This window comes from Lupinus angustifolius, chromosome LG19 (genome assembly GCF_001865875.1).
Source record: "Lupinus angustifolius cultivar Tanjil chromosome LG19, LupAngTanjil_v1.0, whole genome shotgun sequence".
Lineage (NCBI taxonomy): Eukaryota > Viridiplantae > Streptophyta > Magnoliopsida > Fabales > Fabaceae > Lupinus > Lupinus angustifolius.
The window spans coordinates 329,672-350,184 of NC_032027.1; the positions used below are offsets into that span (position 1 = coordinate 329,672).

The window sequence follows — 20,513 nt, forward strand, 5'->3', positions numbered from 1 at the left end:
TTCCTGTTTAATTGTTCTATTGTTTTCTTTTGCTTTGTTTCACTTATGTGCTTTGTTTCACCTTTTGGCAGTGGCTCACATTCTAGAAAAGAAAAGGTTCTCCTAGAGTGTTACAAATGCAGTATATTTCATGTACTGTTGTTACATAGGATCCATCTACCCTATTAATACTGATTTTAGATTTGTTCATGAACTAATTTACTAATAAGGACTTTTTCTTGTATACAGTTTTTAAACCTTATACAACGCCAAGTGAGAGAATTGAGGAGAACAGATCATACTAATTATACTGCAACAGTAATGTTAATTGGGATTCCAAATGTTGGTAAGTCAGCAATTGCCAATGCCTTGCATCAAGTCGGGAGAATTAGTGCAGCAGGTATTTAATCTAAAGGAGCAGGGTAAATCACATGCTCAACTTTTGAGTAACACAAGTTGATGTAGATATTCACAATTTTTTTAGTTTTATCTTGAATTTTTTTCTTCGGCAAATTTTGTTTTATAGAAAAAGGAAAGTTGAAGCATGCCATTGTGAGTCCAGAGCCTGGGGAGACTAAAGACATACGAAGTTTTAAGGTTAGCCATGTGTTTACTTCAACACTTTTCTTTATATAATTTGGCTAGTGAAAAACATTTTTGAACCACTGAAGTTGTTTGCTGCTTAATGTAGACTACATCAATATTATAGTTTTTTGGTTGTGGTAAAGGATCTTAGAACTATTAATTAGCCTCTTAAAACTAAAAAAAATAATTTGGAAACCCTTTTCAAAATAGAGGAGATGGCGATGCAATTTCAAATTTAAGCATCTCTCGTGGGAGGGGGAGTGTAATTTAGCCTTAAAGGGTAAAATTTTATCACATAGTTGCTATTTCATTTAATATGACTGACAATACTTCCTGGGAAAACGTTTTTGAAAGGGATAAATGCCTGTGAAGAAATAGTGAAGGACTTAAATGTTTAGATTAGGTTGATGCCTGCTTCTAATTTTCTGTTAGCCAATCTTTGGTAAGACCTCGATTACTTTCCCTATTTTAGTGAAACATTCTTTCCATACCATATATTCATGCATTCGTGCATCTTCTATGCTTTTCTCACTTGTGAAACTTCGCTTTCCATCCAGATTGGTAGCCATCCCAATATTTATGTTTTAGACACTCCAGCTGTTTTATCTCCTGAGGTTCCAGATGTTGATGTTTTATGCAAATTAAATTTAACAGGTATGTTAATTAGTTTTCTTCTTCCATGGGTTTGATTTGTTTATTGGAACAGTAGTAGACCACTTATTTTCATTTTTTTGGGCAGCAATGGCCTTTTGACATATTTGGGGTTTTTTTATGAGAGCAATGGGTGGGTTCTACTATGTAGTAGTTTGTGATGGTTATAATTAAAGTGTTTAGCATCAAAAGGGAGGATAAAATTTTGTGGCAGTACATGTTAAAGATGGTTCTTAAAAGATTCTACCATTATGCTCTACGCAGTGCACCAAAGTATTGCAAATATGGTACCGCCACTATGTTTTCTTTGTAACGCATCTCCTCTCAGTCATCCTACATTTTGTTATACCAAGCAAGTGTAGGATAATTTTCTTACATGTTTTCTGCCTCCTCAAAAATGCACACCCTTACTTACTAGTGAACCAAACAAAAACAACTTCCATCAAGGGCAATGTGATTTTTCTGGCTTAGCTTTTGTAATTCAAACTTCCAGATTCGTTTGTCTGATGCACACCTCCATTTTAATCCTTATGCAGGTGCAATTGGAGATTGTTTGGTTGGGAAAAAAGAAATTGCTCAATTTTTTCTAGCTATCCTCAACTCTAGTGAGCAATACAGGAAATGGGCACATTTATCAACTAAAGCCGATGACGGAATATTCCTTAACAGCACAACAGAATGTTTGACTAGCTTTGGGTTGCAGAAGAAGGAGAAAAAGAAAATCCCTACCGATCACACACAGGTATCTGTAATTTATTGACTTTATGACTTGAATTTCCATGCATGTGATAAAAAATAGTGTGATAGATAAATAAGGGTTGAAATAAATTGTATGTATGAACAATATCTTTGCTAGATCTAAGTTTGTAATGCATTTGTCAAGTATTTTTTTCTTTTACAGGACGACATAGTGCATGATGTTCGAGGAACTCTTTTTGAAACAATTTCATGTTTCGATGGCAACATAAGAAATGAAGATGAAATGGATGCACTTATTGGTAACCAGTTTTATGCATTGCAGGAAGCTTTCCATGTCTCAAATGAATGTGGAGAAGTTCCTCATGATAAGGTTGCTGCTAAGTTGCTTAATCTCTTCCGTACAGGTCGTCTTGGACATTATATTTTGGATCATCTTCCCACAAACATTCACTCATTATAGGCCAATAATATATTGCATTATTAACTCAATTATAATCATCACTATTTAAAGCAAGAAAAATGTATAAATCTCATTCTTCTATATCTCAACAAAGAATGAGAAATATTTCCTACAGAATCATTTTGGCCATAGGGGTAGGGGTAGGGGTGGTAGATGTCTGTTTTTTTGTACTACCAATGGTATATCCTCACTCTTTTTGTAAGGGACTAACCCCGAGTTGCATGACTGTTCCTCCCAACAAGCAAATTCATGTGTTGACCCATCACGACTTTTGTGTGGTGTTTTTAAAAAAACCTAGTGAAGTAGTTACCCTATGGATGAAAGATACATACAAATGTGCAATAATAATTCCAATGCAAAAATGACTTTGTTTAGATTTCTTAAACATGCTAATGAACATGATCCATCATAAATTTCAAATGACTTCAATCAAGTGTAAAAACTAGTTAATAGAGACAGTGCTATACAATGAAGCATGAAATTATATCTAACGTTATATATAGATAAAATGATGAATACCAGAAGCTACTAAACGTCAACCAGAAAATGCACTTTCAGAAAGTGCCATGATGTCAAATTATGAACCAAGCAAATACTATATATGTAAATCCCATTAAGAAACAATAGAAGAAGATAAACCTCAATAATAATGGCTTTATTTTGATGATCCCTCAAACCTAATTTTATGCAGTTCTCAAAAACAAAAGTGGTAAGACAATTGTGAGGTTGACAAATCACCCTTCTTACCCAAATACCAAAATATTCTATAACAACTCAAGGACACAATGCACATTGATGAAATGGGGAGGTAATGAATATTCCTCACAGCAAAGGTATGAAAGTTTCAATTTAGTACTGCAATACATTCATCATGGTGCATTCTAGCAATTATTAGTGAAGAAATGGTGCTATAAGTTTCAGGATGATTTGCCACACAATGCCTCGAGTTTCTCCAGCGTCACACTTTTAGGCCGTTCAAGTGGCAGTCCAAGAGCTCGGTCCCATATCAGCTGAAATCCATAAAAACCAAGAGTCAAGTTAACACAATGCAGCAAAAGAAAAAGCAATTAAGGGCCTGCTTGTTTAAAACATAGCTTCTCATAAAAGCTGAATTTGAACTTTTTTCAGCTTATGGTTTAGTAAAATCCAATCAAACTAACAGGTAAATGGTGTAAGATATCCTATTATAAAAAGATCACTAGCAAAAAAAAGCTTAAAGCAAATTGGCCCTAAAAATGAAACAATGTGGAATGACAAACCTGAGGACCAACCCCAATACTTCTCGCTACACCAAAGAGAACGGTATAATAGCTGTCCAAAACATTAACAGATCATCAGATTCACCCGAAAATAATTGCAAATTGAAAATTTCCAAGTCAAACAGCAAGAGTAGTAACACCATACTTTTCCTCAGTTAGACCATAGTAGTTCAGAAGCACTCCACTGTGAGCATCAACATTAGGCCATGGATTTTTAACCTACAGTGATGAAAATCTCAATTTCAACCACCTCTACGGAACATTATGATTCTTAATACAGAAGAGCGAAGACAATACTAACAACCAACAACCAAGTAAATTATTTATGTGAAAATAAATAAATAAATGCAAAGCAAACAAAACCAAACTAGAATGTGAGACTGAATCCAAACTCATGTAGTAATTTTGTAGGAAGAGAAATAAACAAAAAAGGACTGACTGCACCGGAACAAAATTAGAAAATCAATACTAATGTGCCATTGCACATTAAAATGTATACAAAGACTAAGGACAGAACTTTGTTTTGGTTGGATCTTTATCCACATTTTCAGTTCTTTTGAACTAAAATGCTTTACAAGGAAATTTTACCATACTTTTTAGAGATGATGTCATTGAATTAAAAAAAACCCAGCATCCCAGCAAAGAACAAAAAGTTTATAGTCTAATATGTAACAAAACTAATGTTGTCATTCAGTCTTTCTAGCACTGTGTTTCATTCAAAACAAATACTGGCATTTGGAAGTGCATTCATTAAGCTTAAATCATTTTGTACTCAAAAGAACAAAGTTGTGTTAAAATAATTTCTGTGGGAAATTGAATGAAAAAATAAATACATGACACTACCTTGCCTAACTTGGTCAGAATGGGAGGCACAACCTCTTTAATTTTTGACACCTGAAAGGATCAATCACATTAGATTATGAATTTGTGACGAAATTATATTACTAGAAGCAAACTTTGGTTGCAACACAGGAAAGCACACCAAAACACAAACAACTGACACCAGACAATATGTGATTACCAGCTGGAAAAGTGGATCATTAGGCAAATGCTTCAAAGCGAACTCCCTCTGGCATGTGTATCTTGGATCTGTATTGCGCAAAACACCATGACCATATCCAGGTACAACCTGAAAATTCAAAAAGGGAAATGGCCAAACCCTATTAACATGTTACCAAGAGAGGCTTGTCTACTACAGCCAGAGGAGATATTGATAGGACTAAGAAGCAAACTAGGAGCCACTAGACATGAATTATAAGTTGTGTAGTAATATTTCTTAAAAAAACATTTCCATGCTCTGCTCAATCTCTCTCTCTCCTTTATTTTGATTTCTTATCCTCTGCTCTGCCCGAATAAAAAATTACTTACCAACAAAAACCATAAAACTTCCATATAATTAATTGAGCAGAAAAAAGCTAAATGAAAAAGGCCTCAAATACTTCAGTCAGCATCTTAGATTCATAGGCATACTACATTACCTGGCCACTATTCAATGTTTTATGAATGTAGTCAGACAACTGTTCTGTACTAATGTCTGGAGTTCCGAACTCCGCAACTATTGATCTGATCCATCGCAGAACTTCCTGCAACAACACAATTGAAATGAATAAAACTAAATAGTAATACACAAACAAGAAGTGAGATGAGCATTTATCCCGATAGTATCTGGCTGTATGCAAGCATTAACACAATATCTATATTTCATAAGGTCTTATGTCAATCCAATGTTGTCACAAAAATAAATAATTTAAACCCCACTTAGCAATACAATTCTGCCCATACCATTCTTTAAGAAAAACCTTCCACTTACAAGTAAGTATCTTACTCTATCAGAAAACAGCACTCGTAACACTGAAAGGTTATATTTAAAATGTGGTAAGAAGGCAAGTCTGATTAAAAATTAGTGTCAAACACAATTTGTCTGATTAAAAATTAGAGTCAAACACAATTTCTAACGACAAGACAAACCTGATTGGCCAAACCATGCAGTGGCCCAGCTAAACCATTCAAAGCAGCCGCAAATGCAAGGTAAGGATCTGATAGTGGAGTAGCAACCTGAAGGGAAAACATAACACAATACATTAGAACAATAAAATCAGACATTTAGCTAAGCAAAAGTCATCATATATATAAATATTCAATTTTTTTAAACATCTCACAATTTAAAATTACATAGAATAAGAGTTTGATTAAGGGAAGTAAGAAGTAACTTACTAGGTGAGCTGTGTGAGAACTAACATTACCACCTTCATGGTCACTGCAAATCAATGTTAACGAAAACATCAAATAGCAAAAAGTGGGGAGGTACTTAAAAGGGAACCACATAAAAAATCATGATCATAGCATCTGACATCATTTGCAATGGAATACAAACCTATGGATGGAAATATACAGCCTCATAAATTCCAGCATTTCCGGATCGTCAAATCCTAACATGTGAGCATAGTTTGCACCATAATCTAAAGAATCATCCATTGGAATGATTTTTCCATCCTTGTATTTCCTTTAAAATAGGAAAAACAATTAATCACAATGCAAGATGATAGTAGAACTTCGGTCCATGTCAACCCACTCTATCCCATTGCTTTTTTATGGATACATTGAATGGTCAATCTGAAATTTTGATGAGGATGAGATGCTTTACATTCATACATACCTCCGATAAATATAAGCAGCAATTGATGGCAAGCGAGCAATTAAATTCATGCTATCCTCATAAGTTGGCTCCCAATACCTATATCCAAGAAGTAAACATGCTATAGTAACTTATAAGGTGCAAGTAATACAAAATCCATTTAGAACCTTACCTTGCTTTCGGTATCCCACCCTCATATGCCTTCTGAAACTCACTCTGAACCTGAAAATGAAATGAATTGACTGTAAATCTTCCTGGCTATAACAAGAATATTAAAACTGTAAATATTAGGAAGTGAATTTAGTTTACTATGACCCTTAGCAACAAGATATTGCAAAAAAATGAGTTTACTTCTTCCCTTCTCTTTTTGATGAAAAGAAGAATCTAAGTTGAGATGGATATGGAGAGCAGAAAGGAACAATAACAAAAAGTAAAAAACCTAAGAAAAGTAAAAGCCATTATGAAAATGAGAAACTTGTCCTATAATTAGAAAAACACGATCCGGGTTTGCTTCTACTGCATCGACAATGCAGTTATGTCTCTTTCTTTATTGACTGACTTTGAATGTTACTCAACCTGAAGGGCCATGACACCAGTAGTAAACTGAGTCATTGCATGAGCATGTACAGGCAATGCGTCAATTGCCTTGTAAGCATAATCTGCAATGAAAAATGAGAAATTCAAAATTTTGGGTCATAACAAGAACGAATTCAGACTGGAGCATTAGCAACAAACTAAAAAAATTGTTAGGTTAAAAACTTCAAGATACATGTGACACACATAACAAATGAGTAAAAGCGAGTCATGAATGTGGTAACACAGACATAATGCATCAAAGCAAGCCCATATCTTTTAATTTCACTTATATAAAGGTGTACAATTCCTCTAACAAGGATATCATATAAGAAAAATGACAGAGATGCTGACTTAAAAAACAGGCAACCTAAATTATGATAACTCAAGTTTATCTCCATGACCATAAACATATTATGCACTATCTATATTGTGTAAATTCACTTTAGATTAAAAGAAAAACATGTATGGCGTAGCACTTATGCCTACTGAATTTTAAAAGTTTAGATTGACAAATGCTCACCACAAAACCATGACAAACCACTTGCAGTCAGTCTATTATATTACAAAGAAGAATACATTGCATCAAGATAATATAACCAAGCTATGACCTCAAAAGAAACTGAACCTGGGATAGTTGCACGACTTCGCAATTCCTGGGCTAATGAATCTACTTGCTCTTTACTTGGTATCTGTAGGACAATGTATGAATCAAAGATTATACAACAAAATCTGAAGTTCTAAACCAGGAGCACACATTGAAACACCTTCAATCAAGATTATTATGCTATATAACATTACAAGTAAGCCAGCATCCAAAATGATTGATTCAATTTGTTTATGTACAACTATTACATACCTTTCCTGTCAACAGCAACCACAGTACAGCCTCAGGCAAAGGCTCTCCACCAGGAAAAGCACCCGGAAGTGTTTTCTGGCAGTCAGGAATTGTCATGCTCCTAAAGCGAATTCCCTAGAAAACATAAGACACCAACCTCAGATTTATTTTATAAAGATTAATGAGCCAACACAAAGTCTGAGATTTTGTCAATTAATCAATGGTCATTAGCAAGTGACAATTCACTTCAGTTCAATAGTTCACACATATTTGAAGAGTTAAGACCAATTAAATTAGATATATACCTCATCTGGGTCAACAGCTGAGCCTAGCCAAAGTAAAGCTGTCATTCCTCTCATTCCACCAAGTACCTTAAATTGTCACGAAGGACACTCCAAAAATAAGTTGCATCGCATGAAAAGCTTATAAACAAGAGAGGGGAATATCAATTAATGCTGTCAGTAACTTGAAACTCTGAATCTATGACAAAGTAATATAAATACCATATCAACTGTTATTTTTCCCAATTCAACACTCCCATGTTCTTTCCTTAGCTTTTTGACACGTTCCTGCAACCAATTTTTTTGTATATATTAAATCATAAGACACACATATAACTCATTTTCAAAAAGTGTTAATTGAATATTTGCAAGCAAAGCATGAAGAAACAATGAAGAGACGAAAACACCAGTTAACAAGTAACAATCAATCATCACTGAGAATTACAAATCAGGCAAGACATTTACCAAGTATATCAGACTCAGTATACCATGTGCACTGCATAAATAGCTACAACTAAAATCTCCTTTACAAGTTGGAATACAAGTAAGAGTTTGATTCGCATTCATTGACACCCATTCCAATCAAATAAATAAACTAAACCAATAATACAACAATTGAGCTCATATTTCATATACTAACTCAGACGAGGAAAACTAATACGCTACACAAAAATCACATTAAATCATGAGAAAGCAGCACCAATCATGCCTTAACTCATCTAAAACAAACAATATCACTACCACAGCATAGAATTGCAGACAAACCTGATGTTCTGGAACTAGTTCCCTCAACTCAGAAAAAAGATCCTGCAAAACATAAAAATACCTGGCTATGAACAAAAGTCAAAACAAACAAAGTTCCAGAGATACAAACAACTTCAAACATTGTAAATGCAGTGCAAAATTTCAGGTTAGCTTTAGAATTCCTTCAAAATCCAATCCAGATGAGACAAGCTACAATATGCAGTTACAAACTGTGCCAGGACAATACTACCACTTAGGTAACCTTTGGCTTGGGGACCGAACAGAACGGAACGAGATACCATGTTATGTTCTCTTTGGTTCCACATTTCCACCCCTTTTAGTGGAACCAAAATGTTCCACTTTTTAATCTTAAGTTTCATTCTGTTCTACTTATAAAACAGATCAAACATAGAATATGACTCATATGTTGTTTCGCACCGCTCAAATACGTCTACCAGATGCGACCAAATAGTAATACATTAAAACCATCCTCAAAAGTAGACATAGCATCTAATAAGGATGACAGTATACAACTATACATGCCAATTCATAACCAACAAAAATACAATGATAAGGAAAGAGAGAATACAGTGTTAGTAGAGGTCTGAGTTTGGAGCCATCGAACTGAATTGGTGAGATTAGATTGCTGACCCTGTCATTCAAAGATAATAATTAAAGTAACCATTACAAAATCAAAATTAAAATGCAAGTTATACCAAAAATCAAACAAAAACAGAACTCAGATTGTTTAAATTCTCTTCACACAAAAAAAAGTGATTTTTTCGACATCAAGAAATTAGGAAAGCTGAAATTTCAGCATTTTTGAGAAGCAATATTTTTCAGCTTATCATGAAATAACTTTTCTATAGAATCACTTAAATACAAAAGAAAACGTGCTGGAAACTAATTGTAACAACACATGACTATTTATTTGGTTGAGCTTTCACACAAAAAAAAAAACAGAATCTGGAATAAAAGATGAAACTCAACTTCGTTTTTTGTGAAGCTATATTTTAAATATTGTAAAAGAATCATTCAGCGAAAATGATTTTGTTAAATTCCAGAAAAATGGGATAAAAATAAATAGAAAGAAGACAGTATGAAAAAAATAGAAAATACCAGACGAGATCGAAGACGAGAAATTGCAGAAACGGTTTTGAAGAAAGCCATTTACTCCTTCAATCAATCAATCAATAATTTTGGGGAATAAGAAGAAGAAGAAGAAGAAATAATAATAAGATTTGCGATTTGAATTAGTCTCAATTTAAAACGGCATGCTTATGACTCCTCTGGCAAATGCATGCACCACGCAATTTTCAAACAGGTTTTATTTTGAAGTACAGGGTAATCATATATTATGTTTGTTGGGTATTCCAAATGTGAATGAAGAAGTCCTACGTTAGTTAAAAGTAGATAAGTTAAAGATTAAGGTTTTGGGTTAGGGTGTCAAATCCACTTATATCCTTCTTTCACTTAGTTCATGGAGGAATGTTGTAATTCATGGATGAAGATCTCCCAACAAGTGGTATGAGAGCCTATGGTTCGACGGCTCAACGGAGTATTGAAGCGACAAGTGGTCGATTGGTCCATGTGGGACCTTGTGTCGAAAGCCTTCCTGACGAGAGGTCAAGGCGGCGTGTTCTGTTGATGAAAGGATAAGTCAATGGCGATGCAAATAGGTAAAGAGCTAAGCTCTAGTGTATCTAATACTCGAATGAGATTTCACACTTGAGGGGGAGATGTTGGATATTCCAAGTGTGAATGAAGAAGTCACACATTGGACAAAAATGGATGAGTTAAAAGAGGACCCATAGACTTGATGACTTAAGGTTTTGGGTCAAGATGTAGTATTAAATTCATATATATGCTTCTTTCACTTAGTTCCTAGAGGAATGTTGTAACTCATGGATGAAGATCTCCCAACAATGTTCAAGATTTATACATGTTCCAACATTATCTACTATTTATTTGTTTCATTAGAGTTGAGAAACTAGTTCATAGTAAATGATTTATATTATTTATTTAGATAGTTTTAATAACTAATCCTTTCATATATAATGATGTCTAGACATAACTCTAGTATTCAAACATTTATGGATTAAGTGAAATTAAGTTTGTGAATCATATGAGGCTCATGGGGTAGTATTATAAAGCCACCACTTTAATTGTTTAGAATGTGAGTGTGATGATTCAAATATTCAAAATTGCATTTTCTCCTTGCTCCATTCCTAGGAAAGAAGATTGATAAAGAAAATGGAATATTGGAAATTGATAGGTTTGGTTTTACAATCTCATCTAGTTGCTACAAAACCATTACACAAACAATATATAAATCATTAAGAAAAGTAAGGTTCATAAATTCTCACTATTATCCTTCAGCATCAAAAAATGACTAATTGAAGTCAATACACACATGCATTGCATGAGAAGCAATGTAATTCTCAACACTCAAATCTACAATGGTGAAGCATCAACCATAATAAGTAGCTAGTTTTTGTGATATATTAATTATATATGAACACATCAAGACAAATAAATACCAATACATACAAAAAAATTAGGTCATAATTTTAATAAACTATAGGCTTAGTACTTAACTCCTCCATAAAACTCTCCAATTCTGAGAATCCATCAAAGAAACTACTCAACTTCTCAATTGACTTTGACCTTCTCCATATATCATTTTCAACTTCTTGATCCTCTTTTTGATCCTTTACCCTTATCCCATTTTGAAGATTCATAAACTCTTCTCCTCCTCCTTCTTCTTCTTCTTCCATGATCATATTCATGCCCTTGTTAGGGTTTAAATCCATTGGATATTTGGTTGGTATAGTCTTGGATTTGCTTCCATCTCTTCCTTTATCTTCTGGTTTTCCTGTGAGTCTTTGAACTAGCTCTCTAAAATTTGCAGCATCAGTTTTTATGATTTCTGGAGCATATATGTGAATTATTCTGATCTTTGGCTTGAACTTTGAGATCACATGTGAATCTCTCTCAATTCCTACCTTGGAAGATGTTGCTGACTTTGGATAACATGTTTGTAGCTTTGTCATTTTTTCTAATGAAACAAACTCTTAGGTGGTTGATTATGAATGTTGAATATAAAAGTGGATTGTCAATAATGCTTATATAGGAAAAAGATAATGGAAATATATTATGCAAGAAAACAAGTTGCAAATATTCTGAAAATTACATGAACTTGTCTTTTGGGAACTAGGATTGGATATACATCTCACCAAATTTATAGTCAATCAAATAAAAATCAAATTTTTTTTCCGGCACCGGAGACAATCCTGTTCGAACCGGGAACATCTACAGGTATGTGGAGCTAACTTCTCCAGCAGATATTTTTTCCCTCCACAAGACTCGAACCTGAGACTTTGCTTAAGGAAAATCAAGCACGTACCACTTGAACCAACACCCCGTTGCTAAAAAACAATAAAATGACAAAAAACATTTTTTTATTTCATTATTTACCCTTTTTTGATACAATTGTTTTATAAGCTTTTACAGCTTAGAATAAATAAGTATGAGAAGTTTATCCAAAGTTAATTAGTCCAACTTGTTACATTCAACTTGATATTATTTTGCCATATGTCAACCAACCTAATGATGACACAAAATTTGGTAGCAATAATAACCCAATTAATTAATAATATTTTCAAGCAGTGCATTGATCCATTATTCTTAATTTTTGTTGTCTTATATATTTGTATTAATTTAATTTTGGCAGGATAGTGGTTGAGAAACACATAAGGTTTAGAAGATAAGGCCAGAGATGAGATTTCTTTCCTCTTTGGGAAATAAGATTAAAAAAGTCCACATTTGTTAAACTTGGTGAAAGTTAGTTTAATTTCATTATTCTTCAAAACCTAATTATTATTATTTTGTGATTATCATGGTTCCTCATTGTAAAATACTTAAATTTGTATATAATGGTTTTGAACTTGTTATGCCACAGAAAAGTAAATATAAAGGAAGTACCTGATTAAAATGAATCACAATTTCACAATTTATATTAATTCACAAAACCCACGAAATTTGGGTAAATTTTACAAAGAGTAGAATATTAAAATTCAAGACATCACAACAAATATCAGAATATTAATACTCTAAATATTTATTTACACTCATCCTTAATCAATTTAAAAAAAAATGTACTTGTATTTGTATTTACAAAATTACAATTAGTTAAAGTAAAGTCTGTTTAGGCACTCACTACTACCAATACTCTCATCCCACAACAAATCTTATTCACTAAATCCATTATTCTTTTAATATAAATAAAGGTAATAAAAATATATATGAAATAGTCACTATTTACCTCTCACATGATACTATCTCCGACAAAGAAAAGATAATGAATGTGATAGTGAGGAATGACAGTACAAAAATGTATAGGATCTGTGAGATCAGTGCAAAAGGGATACACAAACATTAGCATTACATAGCATTTTTGTGTTGTGTTATGAAGATGAGCAAATAACACAAGAGTGTTGTGTGTGTCTGGCAATTATTGTTGGAGAAGGAATCAAGACGGATAAGTAGGGTTGGAAACGAGCTGAATTGAGTCGAACTAGAGTTCAGTTCGGTTAAGCTTGATAAGGATTAGTTCGGCTCAAAACTTGACTCGAGTTCGATACGGGTTATTTTTTTAGCTCGAGTTCGATTCGGTTAAAGTTCATGAACTATTCGCTCAAATTGATTGGTTCATTTGAACAACTTAAATAGTTAATTAATTTTTAAAATATATTACAAAAAGTTTTATAAATATAAATATAATCATGTTTGTATATATAATAATGCATGAGTCATAATAAACATAAAAATTAATTTATATATATATATATATATATATATTAAACTAGTTCATGAACCTAACGAGTCGAACTGTATTCAACTCAAGTTGATTCGTTTATTTAACGAACTTAATTTACAACTTAAGTTTGGCTCATTTTGTTCATGAACTAAATTTATCGAACTAAATAATGAATCGAGTTTCGAACAAATACTGAATTAGTTTGGTTCATTGTCAACCCTCCTACTCCTACTGATAACGTAACCACGTGGGGGGTGGTCCCTTCAGCCATGCACGTGAGTCTCAAATCAAGATTTTGTCAGTCACGGTTAATATCTACATTGTACAATAATACATAAAAGATTTTCACTTTTCAAATCATTCAGTTTTGGAATCATCACTACATGGTTAATGTATGGTGTGTTTGGTTAGGTTCAAGGGGAGGAAACACGATTTTAATGAATCAAAAGGAAGAGTAGGAAAGTGGAGAAACAAATATTATACATATTCTTCCTTTATTTTGTTCAGAATATTTAATTTGAATGAAGATATTATAGTTTTGGAAGTTTGAACTCAAATGTTAGTATTTTATGTCTAGTACTATGATGCTAACTCTTAGGAAATACTGATTTTTTCTCCTCTTCAAGTGAGGAAAAATATTATACAATTCTTCCTTTATTTAGTTGAGAAAATTTAATTCTTGGTGCAAATAAAATAATAATTGTCAAAGTTTGAACTCAAAGATTAGTATTTTATGTCTATTACTATGATGCTAACTCTTAGGAAATACTTAATTTTCGTCCCTTTCAAAACATGAGGAAAGTGATGAGTGGTTTCAATAAGGTAATATTTTATTGAAAAATAAATACATTTTAAATATTTCACTTCAACATCATTTCCATATTCAAACATATTTTTTTATGCTTACTTATTATATGCAAATTCTTGTTGTTATTTACTTATCATATGCAAATTTTACATAGGTTAATAAATCATTTCAATAAAAATTCCCCTCACCCACTTCTTTCTTGTTAATACTCAAATCAAAAACATTGAAAATCAAATCATGCATGATGATGCACCATTTTGTTTAATTGTTTCATTCCCCTTTATCTCCTTAAATATCTATTTCTTTCTTTCCAAGTAAGTGTGCAAAATATGTCATATAATAAGTATATAACATAATGATACTTGCATAAACTTATTCTCACAAAGTGAAATCTACATGTTCCTCCTCTTTTAAGTTTTCCCATATTGACTTTAAGACCTTGAACATTTAATTAGTTGACCATTATGGTCTTACTTGACTTTCACCAATTAATATTTTCAACTGTATTAATTATCTTTTGGTCTTGCAACATTATTTTTTTTGTACTATTTTTTTTTTTGGATAAGGAACTAATCTCTTTCGAGGTTCGTGAATGTCTCTCTTAGTATGCGTCGCTCTCAAGAATCGAACTCTCGACCTTGAAAATCTAGTAGAGTCTTACACCACTAAACCAACGTGTTGCAACATTAGTGTATAGAAGGCTCCTGTACTTTCCAATAGACCAATCATATTGGTCCATACACATTTTTGGACCATTGACAACCTTCCCCAGATAGAGCAAATTTCACAATCAAGGGTGAAATAAGATAAATATTTTCACTTCTTTATCTTCATATATTAATAATAAAGCTTATCTCTTGGTAACTCAAGGAAAAAATAGTGTCTATAAATTAATAGATTCAAAATTGATAGATTATGACTCTTACTTTTTAAATTATCCTCCTTGGGCCAGTTGCATTAGTCACTATTAATAATTTAATATACTATATTAATGCAGAAAGCTAATATATTTCTCCTTCAGTTTTCTTATATTAAATATTGAGCAATACTTGTTGTAAAAACAATTAACACGCTTTTATGATGGACCAGGAAAGCATGGTTATGTTTTTTTATATATAATCTTTGTTTTCAAAACCTTCTAATGTTCATTTTAGTAAAGAACATAAGTATTAAAAAATAATTTTATTTGAATTACTTTGCAAGCCCAGTGTTGTATTATGTAATGCAAGAAATTGTTGTTGAAATATCATTTATTGTGTTTAATAAATAGCCTCCAAATGTGTTCCATGAATGTATGAGGTTGGTGGAGGATCTTGCATTGTATAAGACAAAAGGTTGATTTTTATGTAGAAAAGAAGATTATTTTTTTATGTCTCTTTCATATGTTACTATTTTGTATGAAGGTGATGAGGAGATGTTGCTAGCTTTAGGTAATTGACAAGAAGGTTTCTCATAAAATTGAAGAAATTCTGAGCCCGATAAATCATATGTCCTAAACAGTATCTTATTCATGTCCTAAGTTAATCAAAGTGTTACTTTTTATTACTTTTTGTTTTTAAAATTTTTCTTTTATTCACGTGTCAATATGTGGTTGACTTAGGATAAGGAATGTGACACCACTGTGAACAGGGGATCCTCATCCTTCCAAGCAGCTTTACTGATGAGATCACGTGTCTTCATTCATGTTTCATTATATGTCTCAAGCCAATTAGAGAAATCATTCAATTAAAAATAAAAACAAAAATACAAAAATTAATATTTTAATATTATTTTATGAAGTTTGATCGAATCTAAATAGGAAAATTCCGGGACAAGGGATTCTTATCCTCATTTGTCTTGCTTACATTTACCTTCATTGGTCTGATGCACTGATCAACAATTAACTTCCTTGAATTCATGATTATATTTTTCTCATCTTAATTTTTGGTAGTTCATAAAAAAGGTTATACTTGTCAAGCTAGCACTATCATCTGTAGTGTATTTCCTAATGTTACTACTCTATGACATATCATGAACAACCATAGTATAAAAAAGCAAGAAAATCTATTATAGAATATCCATAGAAGGAGGATACAAAGTGATTAATTACATCAAAACTTAAAAAGTAAAAAAAGCTGCTTCTAGTGTAAAGCTAAAGCTGCCACATGCATGCACCAATTCCCTGAAAGGAATTCATATTTAGTTAGTCAAAAGGTATTGATCTGTGTCTTCTCAGAAGCAGATGAAGCAAACATTCTCATGGCTTTCATTCCTCTACATGACTTCATGTGTTTGTGCATTTTCTCTGGCTTGAAACACTTTCCACATTGCCTGCATCATCATGCCCTAATTATTTATGTTCTCATCTTTTATGATCACAATTAGAGGCAAGAAATTTAAAGTGTGCCAATATAATATGGGCCACAAAACAAAGTATGTTGGGGACTTTATCCTAAATTACATGCATTAAATGAAGATTATGCAAGAAACCCATCTCTTATATTTTCAACAATAAGCAGAGTTATAAGGTAGTTTGATGATTATGGTGAAGGAGATTTAGGGTAGAGTTTCACCTACAATAAAATACTAACATCCTAATAATTGCCATAAAAAAAACAATAGTCTCTACAGCTAAACACTACAATCTGCTAATCATTGTCAACTTTTTATAATTTCTATTTTGTTACAAGACAAACAAAATACTGAGTTTTAACTATCTAATAACCCTAACAGAAGAATCTCTACTCCATTCTTTTTTTTGGTGGACAATTTTGACATCTGTTCCTACAGTACAATGGTCATACTTTGATTTCTTTTATCCTTCTTAAACTTAAAATGGTGTCAACTACTGCTGCATCCACCTCCCAACTCTCCACGCACTTCCACTACTAAAACAGCGAGCGAGGTGAGAGATAAAACTTATGATGAGTTATACGAATCTCTAGATACTACAAGCTTGTAAATGGTATATAAAGAAAGACAAGAGTATCTCATGTCTATCATTTTATCATTGTAGATATTTGGAACTAGAAGGATGTTCTTCGGTTACTTATTATCGAGTCTATACACTAAATAAGATAGAGACGAGGTTAAGCATGAATATACTAAGTGGTTTGTATATGTCGGAGGAAACAGTTACAAGTTACAACAAGGAAAATCATACGAGACACAATTAAAGACCAATGCTTTATCAAATGGACCTATGTTAAGAGTATTACGACGTCGTGTGACTAAAGTGTTGTTATCCTATTTCTCTTCAACCATTATGCTAATGTATCATTCACCAACATGACCATAATTTTTCATGCACAGTGTGTCCTCTCATTACATTACTGAAAAGCTAACAAAATTATAACCACGAGACATATATGTTCAGTGACTTACGAGCATCTTGGCAGACGAAATGGGGGTATGTTAGTAGTTTGATTCATGAAGTCACCAAGCTTTTTTCTCCTCATGTTTGTTTCCCTTTCATCACAGCTTCTTTTATGCAAAAAAAGAAAAGCATCCAACCAACCACATAGTAATCTTGTTACTTAAAATTATCATATAATAACTTCAAACTATTCTTAGTCTGATTTGTGATGAACTTACCTAGACCCATGTTCTTGCTGGTGCTGGTTATTCCATGTAGTTCCATAACACTTGGCTGATCCTCCAAATATGTCTCCTTTACATATCTGATCCTTATTTTCTGGTCTGTTCTTAGGCTCTTTGGAGACATCATTTAAGGAAGAGTTCGTCAGGACCAAGGCTGCATCATTTGTTTCAACAGTGCAACAAGAAATCCAATTTCGGAAAGCACTAGAAACTCTAGCAGAATTGCTTCTGAGCTTAGTAAAAGAGGATTGAGATGAAGATGATGATGATGAAGCTGAAGAAAAGGAATAATCAGCTGTATCAGTTTTATTCTGCTCATCTTTGTTATCCTTCTTACTCAACAGATTGTGATACAAAAATGGCAATGAACAGTTCTCTAATTTCTCATTGATCTCTTCATTGAAATTCTCTTTGCATGTCCATAAAGGCTTCTCTTCTTCAACCTTAGATGATTCATCATATTCATCACTTATTGATGATTTATCTGAGCTGAATACCAATGGTTCTTGGTTGATTTCTGATGAAACTTTTGTTGGATTATCCGTTTTCAATTCTTGAATTTGATCTTGTTCTTCTAATAGAGAATGATGCTGTTGTTGGTGTTGATTCTTCTCTGAATCTTGTACTTGAGAAGATTTCTTCTCAGCAAGAATATCACTAGAAGTTTTCTTTACATCAGGTGAATGAGATTCTGCATAATCCAAAAAAAGTTATACCTACTTAATGAGCCTTTACACTTCAACATACAATATTAGAAAATATGTAAACAATTTGGAAATGCCCATCAATAGAAATTATGGGTGGCCATACTCAAATATTGATGTGAATAATAAAAGTGAGGATTGGAGAACAAAGCTATCATAACACATTTTGTACATTTTACGTATTTTATATATTTAACACATGTTGAATTGTTTTTAACAATATAAATTTGTTAGCTAGTTTAGTTTACACTGTAAATCAAATTTTTCATGCCTTGATCAATAATAAGATTATGCTTCCATATTATTTTCACAAAATATTGATTCATGTGAAAGTACATACCAAATAGGGTAGGGTGGATTTGTGATCCTTTGAGGACGTATTCATTGTCACAAATAGGTGTTAAGAGGTCATCATCCAATAGGTCCTGCCAAACATATCCACTCTTGTACCTCCTGCCATTCAATAATTAATAGTCGTTAGAAATTGATTATTTTTGGAAATTATTTCAGAATTGTTGTGAGTTACGCAAACAACAATAACAATAGTAGACACACATAGTAAAAAGTTGTAGGTAAGAACAAATAAGATAGAGAAATGCACAAAAACAAAGAAGGATTAGGAAGTTATAATTCAACCTCTTGTAGGACCAAGAAAATGCTTCAGGCAAGTCTTTTCCTCTCAATTCCCCAATCCATCTCTTAACATCTTTTAAGAGATAAAAGATAGCATCATTAGACTCTCAACAACTATATATAATCACGATAAAATGATAGAATAATACACTGATAGTATAAGAAACTTTAGAGTGTAGAATGAATGAGAGTATGAAACATAGTAACTTACCTCGGAGATAAACTCCGTTACGAGCCAAATGGAGAACACGAATGAGATGAGGATGTTCTGCATGACCACCCATGTGATTAAGGAAGTAGATTATGTGAAGCCTTCTCACTTCTCCATTTTTGGCTTCCATGCCTCTCTTTTTTGGGTTTGTTCTTGTTGCTTTTGCTCCAATAGACACCAACAATAACACTAACAATTACTCTTCTTCTAAGGCACAAAACATAAACAAAACAACCCTTTGTTACAATGATTACAAATATTATATAAAACTTAGAAAGCATGCATCTAACATAGAAAACCCCACACATGTATCTATATAAAATAATGATTATTACCATATAGTATAAGGTGAATGTGAATATAATGTTGCCCTTCTAGCTACATGACCATACAACATAGAGTAAAGAATAATAGAAAGGAAGTGATTGGTTTATGTACTAGAATGTTGTTAATTACCTATTTTCCCTTATTTGTAGCAGAGAATGGAGATAGAGAGAGAGAAGAGAAAGAAAAGGATGTATGATGTATGAGAATTGACCAAGTGTGCAGGTATATGAGGATATAGTTAAGGAGTAGAATCAGCTTCAAGAATCATCTCATATCTCGGGATTTTAATAATAAATATATAATAAAATGTAGTAATGGTGGCTAGCTTTTGACTCACCATTATTAATTCATTATTTCCTAAAAAACTTATTTTTGTTTCTTCTTTTTGTTTCTTATTTACTAAGCTTTTTCTACACTATATGTTCATTATTTTATTAATATTATTTTATAAGTTCAATACTCTTAAATCTTAAGTAATATTGTTTTTGGGAGATGATACTAATTGTATCTTTCTTTTATCATTTTCTAAATATAGACTAACTCTCAAATTTACTTGGATAGTTGGTGTCCTATATCTTAGAATTTATCATGTATTGTTGTATTTTCCTTTTTTTCACACTAGACTAATCTTCATTCATTTAATAAACTTTTTTTTGTCATTCTAGAATTCACAAATAGAATGATCCCACTGAAATGTTGCAATTAATTATAATTAATGATTAAAATTC

General features: G+C 32.5%; 4 protein-coding genes across 6 annotated transcripts in view; 1 reads left to right on the forward strand and 3 right to left on the reverse strand.

The window, feature by feature from the left end:
- LOC109334207 (DAR GTPase 2, mitochondrial) overlaps nucleotides 1-2,551 on the forward strand; it is a 3,526-nt gene extending 975 nt beyond the window's left edge. Inside the window, exons 3-7 of the mRNA XM_019569840.1 lie at nucleotides 229-379; nucleotides 506-576; nucleotides 1,122-1,218; nucleotides 1,752-1,957; nucleotides 2,117-2,551. Coding sequence (XP_019425385.1) covers nucleotides 229-379; nucleotides 506-576; nucleotides 1,122-1,218; nucleotides 1,752-1,957; nucleotides 2,117-2,374 — 783 coding nt within the window. The 3' untranslated portion in view covers nucleotides 2,375-2,551. The remainder of the gene's footprint in view (nucleotides 1-228; nucleotides 380-505; nucleotides 577-1,121; nucleotides 1,219-1,751; nucleotides 1,958-2,116) is intronic.
- Nucleotides 3,009-9,874, reverse strand: LOC109334204 (citrate synthase, mitochondrial-like). Of its 3 annotated transcripts, none has more exons than XM_019569836.1 (20): nucleotides 9,824-9,874; nucleotides 9,294-9,356; nucleotides 8,726-8,767; nucleotides 8,183-8,248; nucleotides 7,985-8,050; nucleotides 7,701-7,814; nucleotides 7,470-7,533; nucleotides 6,845-6,927; nucleotides 6,441-6,490; nucleotides 6,290-6,367; nucleotides 6,008-6,136; nucleotides 5,848-5,890; nucleotides 5,602-5,688; nucleotides 5,112-5,216; nucleotides 4,655-4,762; nucleotides 4,477-4,527; nucleotides 3,779-3,852; nucleotides 3,634-3,685; nucleotides 3,284-3,384; nucleotides 3,009-3,252 (listed from the first exon to the last, which is right to left on the reverse strand). In XM_019569836.1, exons 1-19 carry the CDS (start codon nucleotides 9,872-9,874, stop codon nucleotides 3,292-3,294), a joined length of 1,419 nt encoding a protein of 472 aa, XP_019425381.1. In that variant the 3' UTR covers nucleotides 3,009-3,252; nucleotides 3,284-3,291. The 3 variants fall into 3 exon arrangements, with proteins under 3 accessions (XP_019425381.1, XP_019425379.1, XP_019425378.1); XM_019569834.1 differs by having other exon boundaries at nucleotides 3,009-3,248; nucleotides 3,280-3,384; XM_019569833.1 differs by having other exon boundaries at nucleotides 3,009-3,384.
- LOC109334208 (VQ motif-containing protein 17-like) lies at nucleotides 11,190-11,775 on the reverse strand. The gene has a single exon (XM_019569841.1). It carries the CDS (start codon nucleotides 11,755-11,757, stop codon nucleotides 11,275-11,277), a length of 483 nt encoding a protein of 160 aa, XP_019425386.1. The 5' UTR covers nucleotides 11,758-11,775; the 3' UTR covers nucleotides 11,190-11,274.
- Nucleotides 16,428-19,642, reverse strand: LOC109334206. The gene is made up of 6 exons (XM_019569839.1): nucleotides 19,459-19,642; nucleotides 19,251-19,320; nucleotides 18,955-19,067; nucleotides 17,905-18,601; nucleotides 17,695-17,793; nucleotides 16,428-16,641 (listed from the first exon to the last, which is right to left on the reverse strand). The coding sequence occupies exons 1-6, from the start codon at nucleotides 19,586-19,588 to the stop codon at nucleotides 16,518-16,520; spliced, it is 1,233 nt and encodes a 410-aa protein (XP_019425384.1). The 5' UTR covers nucleotides 19,589-19,642; the 3' UTR covers nucleotides 16,428-16,517.